General features: G+C 37.8%; 1 protein-coding gene across 1 annotated transcript; it reads left to right on the forward strand.

Annotated features, from left to right (window-relative positions):
• The first annotated feature begins 6,250 nt into the window (after positions 1-6,250).
• LOC134851649 (uncharacterized) lies at positions 6,251-11,678 on the forward strand. The gene is made up of 5 exons (XM_063867826.1): positions 6,251-6,341; positions 7,841-8,056; positions 10,494-10,565; positions 10,645-11,025; positions 11,304-11,678. The coding sequence occupies exons 2-5, from the start codon at positions 7,995-7,997 to the stop codon at positions 11,584-11,586; spliced, it is 798 nt and encodes a 265-aa protein (XP_063723896.1). The 5' UTR covers positions 6,251-6,341; positions 7,841-7,994; the 3' UTR covers positions 11,587-11,678.
• Positions 11,679-12,620: the final 942 nt, after the last annotated feature.

The raw sequence follows: 12,620 nt of genomic DNA on the forward strand, positions 1-12,620 counted from the left end.
CAGAAAGAATAATGGAAATAGACGCGGTGGAAAAAGAGGGGCCGAGCCTGGGCCTGATTCTTGAGAAAACACCAGAGGTGATAAGCATACCGCGCTCAAACAAGAGAGTTGAAGTGAACATTGGCGGTGGAAATGGCTTGTTAACCACGAACTTGGGAGTGATATGGAAGCTACTAAGACCCTCCTGGTGTCCACATCCCCATGCAAGTCTAATCGAGGAAACCACAGAGCGAGTGAGGTTAGCACCAACGGAAGATGAAGATCTGGCGAAGTTGAGTGTGCTACATAAGCTAATCACGCCCCAGATGCAAGAGCCAAGCGAAAGGACGAGCGACCCCGGGTCAGCAAAGAAATTGGAGCCGGGTAGCTGTCTGGATTCGACGTGTGGGAACGGAGAGCACATCTGCGATGGACGGTCATGCGTCAGAATACTGTCGTTTCAAAAAGAAGACATGGTCACTTGGTTCGAAGACATCACAGAAAGGGAGAAAAGTGAAGTGCAAATAATAGCGGAATGTTACGCGAGAACCACGGTGAATATAGCGACAGCTCTCGGATTCTTCTCGAGAATGTGTGGTCTGCAGGCACTGGAGAGACTGGAGTCTGAACATCATTTAGTGACGGCGTTGAGCGTAGAATCATGGCCCGGGGTGTTGCAGGTGACTCAAAAACACATCCGGAGCTGGAAGGTTGGTCTTGAGGCGGAAATGGGATTTCCCATGAGCGAAGCTTATGGCTTGCCATTGAACGCGAAATCGCTGATAGGGTCAATGATGGCCAACTTGTGCGGAAGTCACTACCCGCTACACATGGCGATGGTGGAAGTGTCCAGCCAGAGAATACTGGTGGACAAGGCCTTCTCAGTGCCCAAGTGCGTGAGGTTGGCTCGGATGTCGCATCACTCGCACAAGTTGTTGAGAAAAATCAAAGGGACAGTACCAAAAGAATTGAGAGATGACTTAAGCGAAATCTGGGGAGAAGATCTTCTGAAGTTGGAAAGAGAAAACACGAGCGATCACGAGAGACAAAACGTGATCGGGAAACCTGTGGGAAGTACTCCGAACCTGGAAGACAACGACACGATGCACGAGAAAATGATGGAGCTTGAGCCTCTCTTGGAAGCCTCAGGGGAGCGTAATCTCAGGAGCATTGAGATCTCTCATGGGGAATGCCCATGCCACTGTTTGGCACAAACGGTGTGGTATCCAGATCACAAGAACCTTTGCCTGGTGTGGGATGTGGAAGAGATTCGGTCGATCGGACTACCGGATCACCGGCAGAAGGTGACGCTCTTAGTAGTGAGTACGATGTTAGCTCTGAGATGGATAGAAGAGAATATAACGAAGTATCGGGAGGCGACGACGTCAACGGCTGAGTCAATATACGCGATAGACTACAGCAGGAGACTCGAGTTGTTTGAGACTGCGTGCAAAGTACTCGCCATACCGACGGAAGTCAGGCACGTATGGAGTCGCTTGAGGTACTTTCCATGGTTTCGGGCGACACTGACGTCTTGGTTGTACATGACAACGAAAGATCACATGAGAAAACATCAAAAAGAGTATCGACAGTTCCAGGCCGAGATTGGGCCGGAAGCTTTCAAGAGACCCCTGCTAACCCATCGTAATGCGATCACGACGGGATGGAAAAGAGTGGGTAAGATGTCTAGAGACAATACCAAAGCGAGGGAGTCGATACTAGAGGAAGACCTGGCGAAGAACGTGAGCTTGAGCCTGCACAACTCCTTTTGCTTGAACCGAGAAGCTAGGGTGAAGGTACTACCCAACCAAGCAAAGAGATTGCAGGAGCAGAGAGAATGGATGCGATCCTATGAACAGCTGAAGGCTTGGGAGGAGATTGTGATTAGTTCCGATGATGAAGAGGAACTGTTGAGACAGTTTGCCGCATCTAGCACTTCAGGATGCAGTACCTCCAAGGCGAAGAGTACGAGATGAATGGGCAAATCGGATGGATCTTGAGTCTTGAGAGGGAAGGGGGGCTTGAGCGTGGATCCGAGTGAAACTTGGATTCACGAAAAAGAAATTTTAACAAAGCAAATATTGTTACTAATATACTATATTTATTATATAAATCGAAATGCTGCATGACAATTTCCTGATTGAATAGGACAAAAGAGATTTTAAAATGATTGGCTTGAAAAGCGAAAATTCAAGGGTGCAGGTGTATGCAGATTTTGGTTGCTGTTTAGCAATAGTGTGGAAATTTTAAATGGCTGTGAATTTTGGGGTGTAGATAAGCTTAAATCTGCTGCAAACTTCTGTAAATGACCACTGGCACTGTATCTTGAGCAACACTCGGTTTTTCTGGGACTCACTGGCAGAAGACAGCGCGCGATGAGGACATCGATCTCGAGTCCGGGGAGTATGTGCCAGTCGGTCATATTTGGAAGTTTGACCTTGAGAGAAGCAAAAAAACACTTGATTTTGGAGTGAAATTTAATTTTTCAAAATTTCGAATGGAACCTGTCATGCACGATTTTCTCGCGAGAACTGAAAATCAGAAAAAGAGAGCAGAACAATTTCAGAACAATTGAGACACACACGCGGGAAAGTTGTAAGAAAAAGCAGTAGGAAATTGCTATTCGCAATTTCCATCACTATCATAATCGAGAGTAGAGCTGTCCCATCTGTGACAGAGACGAGAGCATTCCCACGAATTGGATTATAGCGACTGGAGTGTTATTCGGAACTGGACTAGAGTGAACCTTCGGTGGAAAGGTGGACAGCTTGAGTGTCCTAATGGTTCACAAGAAAACTATTGTCTAGAGTATAAACTCGTTCTCATTGTCAAAACTATAAAACATTAGACTCATTTAATTGCGTTATTTAATTCTTGAGTTAATTACCGACTGGATTATTTCCCACTTCTTGAGCGTGCTACTATGTGAGTACAAATTTAAATTCCTAGAGTGTGTTTTATGATTGTTATGTTGAGGTAAGGCGAGTTTTAGGTTGATCCATCTGAAATGGATCAAAGTTACACTGTCTAATAAAAAGTAACTTAACGGATTGTTCCAACCCGGTTTTTAACGGCGTTCATGTATTTTGGGTATCTAGAGACCTAAGTATGGGGACGTTTCTAATTCTAGAGTGGGGGGATATTTTAGTAGTAGCCTTTAAGCTGTAACGGGTCGTAGTCTCATGTCACAAGCGAACCGAACTGGCTCCGACCGTTCTTGAGGTAGAAAAACACAAGAGATGGTGTCCCTGACCCTTGAGCCAGTGGTTATAGGGCCTATTTTTCTTAAGCCTCATGTGTGACTGCAGTAGACGAATGTTACATAGTGTTTTTATGGCGCTCCTGGGTGTTTACGACATCAAGACTACGGAGTTGAACCCACTTGAGACAGCTTCGGGCTGAATGCCCATTCTAGAGTACCGGCGGTACGGTTCGACAGGAACGTGCAAACCTTCCGGTTGTACCGTGATAGCTTTTTAAGAAAACTCGAGAAAATTTCCTGGTACGCTCTCCGAACGAGGCTTAGCTAACCGAGTAAAGGGGGGCAACTAGGGAGACAAAAACACGAGCAAAAAGACAAAAAAAAAACAAAAACCAAAAAAGGAATAGAAAAAGGAACAAAAACCATAAAACGAAAAAAGACAGTGACTTTGACACCAGATTAGTTGGATCAAACCTTTATATTAATTAAATAGTATACCCATACTGTTTTACAAGTTCGATCGTTTCGATCAACCTAGCAATTTAAACCAGTAAACTGAATAAAGTGCCCGAAGTGGCCGAAGATAACGCAATTAAATTCGGTTATTCATCCTTCACTTGATCCCCCCTCTTACCAGACCCAGGATAAATCTTAAACTTAGTAAGTTTAAAATAGTATCTAACGAACTACTCGCGTTCTAATTATGGGTGTTAGAATTTATAGAGCCTACGATAACTACTGCGAGGAATTGTTAGAACCGGACGGAGTGGTGTATCACTCTTATCTACTTTAGTCAAACCGTATAACTTATCGCGCTGAGCTACATTAGTTCTGAGTTTTGAATAAATTTAATCACTTATTAGTTCTTGTTTTTTTAATTTGAGTAGTGTATTTTTGATATCTTTTTTTACTCACAAGATCAAACTATCTGTGCAATTTTTGCTTTCTGTAAACTGCTGGCAATTTCAAATTTCTAGCAGTAGACTCATTTAATTGCGTTATTTAATTCTTGAGTTAATTACCGACTGGATTATTTCCCACTTCTTGAGCGTGCTACGATGTGAGTACCCAATTTAGATTTCTAGAGTGTGTTTTATGATTTTTATGTTGAGGTTAGGCGAGTTTTAGGTTGATCCATCTGAAATGGATCAAAGTTCCACTTTCTAATAAAAAGTAACTTAACGGATTGTTCCGACCCGGTTTTTAACGGCGTTCATGTTTTTTGGGTATCTAGAGACCTAAGTATGGGGACGTTCTTATTTCTAGAGTGGGGGGATATTTTGGTAGTAGCCTTCAAGCTGTAACGGGTTGTAGTCTCATGTCACAAGCGAACCGAATTGGCTCCGACTGATTTGAGGTAGAAAAACACAAGAGATAGTGTCCCTGACTCTTGAGCCAATGGTTATAGGGCCTATTTTTCTTAAGCCTCATGTGTGACTACAGTAGACGAATGTTACAATCTTTAATTACCTCCATCAAAGGAATGCATCCAAATATTAGTCAAAATTACTGCCAGGGTTGCATTCATGGCTAACCCATCCTTCTGACCTTGCGATGTTGTATTGCTTTTGAAATAAACATTTGTCACGGCTAACTTAAGCTGCTTTTTAAGTGTTGAATGCTCAATATCTGGTGCGTAATCAGTTTTATAATATTCACGTAAGACAATCTCAATTGCTTCCGATACGGGAACGTTTGTGTACATTTTCTTGATGTCTTGTGAAACAATTTGTTCAGTTTTGTCCAGTATTAGTTTTTCGAGCTTTTATGAGCGTCTATTATTTTTAAAATTTGCGCTAGGAACCTTTTGAAAAAGGGGGTCAAAAATTTATAGAGCCTACGATAACTACTGCGAGGAATTGTTAGAACCGGACGGAGTGGTGTATCACTCTTATCTACTTTAGTCAAACCGTATAACTTATCGCGCTGAGCTACATTAGTTCTGAGTTTTGAATAAATTTAATCACTTATTAGTTCTTGTTTTTTTAATTTGAGTAGTGTATTTTTGATATCTTTTTTTACTCACAAGATCAAACTATCTGTGCAATTTTTGCTTTCTGTAAACTGCTGGCAATTTCAAATTTCTAGTTTTTTTGTCATTAGTTTTCCTTTTCACGACACAAAATCCATTGCCAAAGTCCTAAGGTACAGCAAAAAGATCATTTTCTTTCAAAGTTTTCACCATTCTTGAAAGTGCACGTTCAATTGGTTTTTCTCTGATGTTCCTTGCGTACCACTTTGCCGAGGCTTCTATATCACAGAGTTTTTCCCCTCTATTCCATTCTCACAAATATTTCATTCGAATAATCTGGGTGAAGTTGCGATCGCTTTGCGCACTGCAGAAACAATATTGCACAGATAGTTTGATCTTGTGAGTAAAAAAAGATATCAAAAATACACTACTCAAATTAAAAAAACAAGAACTAAAAACTGAACAAATTGTTTCACAAGACATCAAGAAAATGTACACAAACGTTCCCGTATCGGAAGCAATTGAGATTGTCTTACGTGAATATTATAAAACTGATTACGCACCAGATATTGAGCATTCAACACTTAAAAAGCAGCTTAAGTTAGCCGTGACAAATGTTTATTTCAAAAGCAATACAACATCGCAAGGTCAGAAGGATGGGTTAGCCATGAATGCAACCCTGGCAGTAATTTTGACTAATATTTGGATGCATTCCATTAAAAAAAAATATTTCAAAACATTTATCTAAAAATTTTGGGACCATTGTCTGGAGTTTTTAAAAACAGTTTTATCTGAGATGTCTACAAACAATAAGCCATGAAAGCGAAAGCAACGAACAGTGGATAGAGAAATATTATTGAAACATAGGAAATAAAAACAATTATCAACGCAGTAAGTTGGTACAATGATAAATTATCACGCTCTTTGGAAGAGTTCCCGCATAACTAAAAATGGATAGCCATTTTATTTTCATTCTTTTCGTAGTTGGAGGTTTGGATTGTATATCAACAAAATTCTTCATTTTTAAACGCGCGCTCACATTTTGCTCTGTGCTCTTAATTTTACTTGTTAAAACTTTATCTGAGCTTCAACTCTTACAACAAATGCTTTCGTCCAATGAATTTTTTTAGAATGTGATTGGTGCGGTCAAAATAAGAGATCACTGGTTTAGCAATTTTGACAAAAAAGGTTAGTTTGTGTTTATTTTTGCTTTATCCAGAGATTATTTTTTCTTGTGTTTGTGATTATGGTTGAGGTTTTTGGTTCATGTCTTTGTGATTCTGCAGATTTTTTGTTTAAGAAATAATATGATTACATTCGAGTTAAAATTAAACCATTTTTGTGATATACAAGTGCTTAAATAGTTTATACAGTTTCCCTCATTCATGAAGCTTCCAAACATAGTTTACCGTTAAATTCGAAATTCTCATGTATTGAATCTTAGTGCATGCAAATTCGAGCTGCGAGAAATAAATTCTATGCTTCACTTAAATACATCAGTTTTGCTAGCGACAAAACAATAATTCACTCGGTTTTTTATCAGACTACACAAAACAGCATTTAGGTTCATTACGATTGAAATTTCACATTTTGATATTTTGGAATAAAAATTCAAAATGTTATCTTTTGCGACAAAAGTCAAATTGGGATCATTTGGTAAAAAATATTGCACGTTGAATTTTTATGTATAATAAGTTCACAAGGTAAATAAATGGATCACTAGAGATATATGGAGATCTATACTTTTAAGATTTCACATCGGGATTATTGATATAAAATTTTACTTGGGTATCATTTGATGAAAAAATTCGCATTGGGATCATTCAGTACGAAACTTCAAATTGGGATTTGTTGTTATATTATTTCATATTGGGGTCAATTTGTATATATAGTGATCATAAGATATACACAGTGATCATTAGGTTTACATAGGGATAATTAATGAATATAGCTATAATTAGATTTTTATTGGGATTATTTAAGTTAAAATTTCACACTGGAATTATTGTTCATAAAATGTCGCTCTGAGAATAGAATATACGGTGAACGTTATACATGGTAATCATTTGGTATCATAATTGATATTTATATAATCGATGTAAAAAGATAGTAAATAGGAATTTCCAGGTATGGTGAATTCCCATAGGTTCCAATATTCACAGGTTCCAAAATAAAAAATCAGCCGCATAAGTTCCAAAAATCCCAGACTCGGCTAATTTAGTATCTGACCAATTGAAAACATTTGGAACTTATGCGACTGCTTTTTTATTTTGGAACCTATGGTACTGATTTTTTTTATTTTGGAACCTATGAACACGCACCCCAGGTATTAGGATAGATTATATGTTTCAGAGTTCAAGATTGTAAAAGTTTCAAAAAATTCTCGGCGCCCGATTTTGCCGATAAAGCATTTTAAAGATATTTTAGACCAAAGATCCTATATTTTAAGGTAGTAAATGTTCCCCCAAGCATTAGGACAGGTTAAAGATTTCAGATTTTTGGATCGTATATTTCAGATGGTAAATCTCAAATTTTTTAACCATTAGAAAAATTTCAAAACTTTCTAGATAGCTCAAGAACTTTTGGCAATGTTTTCTCGCTTCTAATCTATTTGAAAAAAATCAGTGGTATATTAAGCGGAGACTCAAAGCGACAAGAATTGACTGATTTTGGGTTGCTTTTTTCAGAGAGCATGACAGTTCTGAACGAGCTGACACTTTTTATTGATAATAACGTGCATTTGGTCAAATATCCTCCAATAGTTGGCTCGATTCTTTTTACATGTGTGCTCGGCTACAGATACAGGCATCTGGCGAAGCAGTTGTCGTCAACAGATGAAATATGGTCATGTATGAAGCAGTTCGAGAAGGAGGTGAAATTCAGAGCAATTGTTGTCAAAAGGGGTGTGCGATTATGCGGTGCACAATGTTGACATTTTAGTTTTTATAGACGTTTTTTTTCTATTGATGCGTCGAAAATTTTGCTGCCATAATTAACACACTAAAAGTTTTTATACTTTATTCCATTTTTTAAATGTCATTGAACTGATTTTTCATAGTTTGACTTCTGGTTTATTTTTAAGTTAAATCCAAATTAATATGCTTCCAGAAAAGCAAGCTAGGCTCTTAAATTGAGATAGTGCAAATGACGCTAAAAAGTTTGGAAAGCGGATGTTAAAATTAAGATTTTCTAGCGGAATCAAAAAACTAACCATTGACCCTATTTTCTCTGATTGGGCTATTTTCATGAGAAAAGTGTCAATCATTAAATATTCTTGAAATTGAACGAGCTTTAACGCGATGTATTTGTTTACTCAGAATTCGATAGTTTGTTTAATTTGTTTTTAGTTTTCTTGGTTTTTATACAAGAAACTTTTCCAAGCTGCTGCTGGCTATGTTCTCATTTTTGAATCAGTTGATTTGAACCAAGGTTTTTTTCTTCTGGAATGGAATGAAAATTATTTATACCAATTCACGTAATTTCTTAACTCGAAACTCAAACAAAGGTGTGACATGGATTTAAAATTGAAGTTTATACATCAAAAAATTAGTGTGAGTCTGTGTTTGTCAGACAAATTTGATCAAATTTGATTTTTCTATGTTTGACATGATTTCTTTTTAAATTAAGTTCATTTTTTGGTCAAAAACGGCAAACTCCACTAACGAACAGAAAAACTGTAAAGGTCATGTGTGTCTGTTGAATTCAAAAATGAATTCAAATTTTTCCGAATTCACAGTATAATATCAAAATTACCTCTGAGTTTTCTCAACACAACACATGAATTAAAGAAAATTCAATCATACACAATTCTTCCGCTTTTCTGGTTGACAACTTGTTTAACAGAATCACTTGATATAAAATTTCTAAGCGTCTCCGGCACATGAGTATGGAGGTAACGAATACGCCTGGGACAGCAAAGGTCCTGGGTTCAAACATGAGCAGGACCTGTTTTTTTTTTCAAACTGGAAATATTCCGTTTCAAAATTGTCGGCTTATGATTTGTTTGCTTATGTCTTGTCGGCTTAGTTGCCACATCTTTAATTTTTTTTGCTGCATGCAGCTTTCATTGTAGTTGCTTTTACGTTTATGTTTTCTTTTACTCCTGTTATTTGTAATTAATTCTACTTCCCTTGACTTCGTATATTTTGTTTTCGCTTAAAAACTTTTTTTTGTGCGTATACTTAATCGGCTTACTAACCTAATTTTGGGTCATTCGAGAAAACCATAGTTTGCATGCCTCGTTTGTCTGATTTTGTCAGCTTAGGATCACATCACGAAGTTTGTGCTGTTACCAAGTTTCATTGTAGATGCGAGTGTTTTTGTTTTACTGCTGGAATTTGTCACTTTATTAAATCTGGCTTGGTAAATATTTATATTGTTTCGGCCCATGATTTATAGATTTAGGACCTAATTTTGCATCGTTTGAAGCGAAACACAGTGTTTACGCCCCTTTCCGGAAACAAGCGGGTAAAAATCTTAAAATATAAGAACTTAATAGCTCATGGCAGCAATTTCATGACATAAATATTTCATGGCAATAATTTTGTTATCGGCTTGACAGGAGTTTACTATCCCAGTTTTGTTAATTTTGTCGGATTATGATTATTTGTCGCTCGCTTAATTTTTCACCTTAGTACTTATTTCCTACGGTGTTTTCACATTGTTGTGCTATTATTTTTTTTTTTCAAATTGTACAGAATTTGTGACAAAAATATTGAGTTTTTTTTTGTAATTATGGTTTTCGAAATGTTTAATTTTTTTCGACTTAGTGGCTTTGGTTTTTATTTTTGTATAACAGCTTGCAAGGCTACGCTTGTGTCTTACCTCAAGTAGTGCGGAGCTAGGCTTAGCCTCTGGGTCAAAAGTTTACAATCATTTGAATTCTCGAAATGCAAAGAGCTTAAAACCATATTTTTCTGTTAAAATGCTTAAAAAAATCAGTCTTTTTTGTCGCTTTGAAATCATTGGAACTGTTACAATTGTCTCTTGGCGATGCTTTATTTATCGCAATGATGGGAATGTTTCGTGTTTTTTTTTGCACCAGATCCGCTGATCCTGTAAAAATCAGTTTTTTTTATTGGAGTCTTAATTTTTTCTCAGATCATTTCTCGTCAAGGTGTTTTTGCTTACTGATTTTTGAGGGTTTTACTTGAGGTAATTTTCACATAACAATTTTTATAACTAAGTTTTCTTGAATTCGTTTTTTTTGCGAGGAATCGTAACAGTCGATGTCATTACCGAACTTCAGCTTTCGAGAACTCGTGGTTCGCCTTTCCTGAATATGAATTGCGTTATCAGAATGCTGTATCCTATTTTGTATCATCGCACATTCCTTAAAAGGAGGCAAAACCGGTTCTCAGTTGTTCATCTGCCTCTTGCTATGTCTTGGAGGAAGAGAACCGATATGTCGAAGTCAATAATTTTTCATTAATTTCAACGCCATTAAATTAAAAACCACGATAGGTCGTATATCTAAAACCCGCTTTTTCAGATACTTTGAAGTTGAATTATTTGGTGTTGATATTGCATCGAAGAAAAGCAACACCTTCATTGACAGTGTGATCCAATCCAATCAGAAAGTTTTATTCACACCTCAGGGTATCATAAATGACTCCATGTTGAAGGCAAACGTCCTATATCGGCCCAAGTTTTGGTATCCATTTCGCCGAGATCTGAGCACCGAGCTTGTTAAACGTGGATTAGCCCGTACAGCTTTCTGCCCTTCAGTTCAATTTACTAATACAATTTATACCTCTTCTGCCTTGGATAGTTTGAAGCGACTGCAGAGTTTCGAACGCGAAGCCGAAAGAAAACGGGTTGGAATCTGGGAGGGAAAAAAAAGTTTGCGCAGCCAATTTAAACGACTTTTCAGGTTAGTTTAATTTTATTACGTTCGACTGTTAATCGCTTTATGCTATTTTTTCCATGCTTGATATTTTATATAGTTGAAATGAACTAACGATCGTATCAATGTAGAGGAAGATTTAGAGTATTGAGAGCTATTTGGTGTAGCCATCTTTACAACCAAAGATTAGGGCTGACGGAACACTGGGCGATTTTTTTAAGTTTTGACAGGTTGGCAATTAGACTTCCAGGCTGAGCTCATTTGCTGGGTTAATTGCAAAATTTAGTGCCAGTGATTTTTTTCAGTGGTGCTAGCGACATGGGCGAAGAAATCACAGTCGCGTCTTTGGAGAAGAAACTTCTCTCAGATAATGAACTAGGAGCATCACATGTTGAGCTGACAGACACTTCAGGAGGGTGTGGAGCCAGTTTTATGGCTCTGGTTGTCTCCGAGAAGTTCCAGGGACTCAAGCTACTCCAGAGACATCGCCTTGTCAATCAGGCGTTGGCTGAAGAATTGAAGATTATACACGCTTTCCAAATGAAAACAGTTACTAAAGAGGAGTTCGAGAAACTGAAGTCCGGGTAAACTTTGGTTCGTTTCCGACATAATCGGACTTTTAGTTTTGAAAACTGATATTGAACAGACTGATAATTGTGTAATTAACTGGCAAAACTTTGTTTTCTATCGACTTGATAATTGTGCAATTAACTGGCAAAACTTTGTTTTCTATCGACTGAAGCTTTGAGTTTTACTTCCCATTCCAAAACAGCCGGTTCGAAACTAATGTAATTTAAAAAGAAATTTTTTGTCAACTGGAAATATATATTGTAGACTGTTTTGGGGCGAGAAGTATATAAAGTTGTCTTGAGTTTTGAGTCTGAAATTGTTGATTTTGTGTCGTTGTCAAACAAACTGAGTTTCGAGTAATTACTCGAAAACACGGTGTGTGCGAGTGCACTGGTTAAGGTAAGTGGTTTATAAAATAGCTTCGCCGACTACATCAAGAGGAAGAAATAAGAGATTTATTCATCAGTGGTCGAAGACATATCGCAATAAGATGAACGAATCTATTGAGTTTGATATTGAGCCTAGATACATAATGATTTACTGGAAAAACGAAATGTAAATTTTTGTTACCAGTAACAGCTGAAAAATTGAAACAGTTTGAACCCAACAGCATTTCGGAGCTCAAGAATTGTTACTATCCTGATGTTTTGTCTCCTAGGGAAGCGATGAGAAGAATGAAAAAGACGTCAAATCACGAACTGTTACCTTGTCCGTCTATGACGGAAAACGGGATAATTATCATGTGAGATATAACATTAAGCTGAAGTCATTAAAGAATTGGCGCGGATGACAAAACATATATATATACAGGAACAGGGCTCGGACCGCATTTTTGGGACTAGCAACCGGGCCGGGCCTGATTTTCAAAAAAGTTAACACCTTTCACACTTCTGTTAACATTTTCTCAAAAAGTTTTGACCTTTTTTCTAGGTCTGCCAAATTGATTTTCTGAGATCTCCCAAATCACTGTAATGATCTCTGTTCACCAAAATTCCTGCGCCGTCAAGAAGACCCTTTCGGTAGGCAGGGCGTCGAATATCTGAGGAAGGGAG

Source organism: Symsagittifera roscoffensis, chromosome 7 (genome assembly GCF_963678635.1).
Source record: "Symsagittifera roscoffensis chromosome 7, txSymRosc1.1, whole genome shotgun sequence".
Taxonomy (NCBI): domain Eukaryota; kingdom Metazoa; phylum Xenacoelomorpha; order Acoela; family Convolutidae; genus Symsagittifera; species Symsagittifera roscoffensis.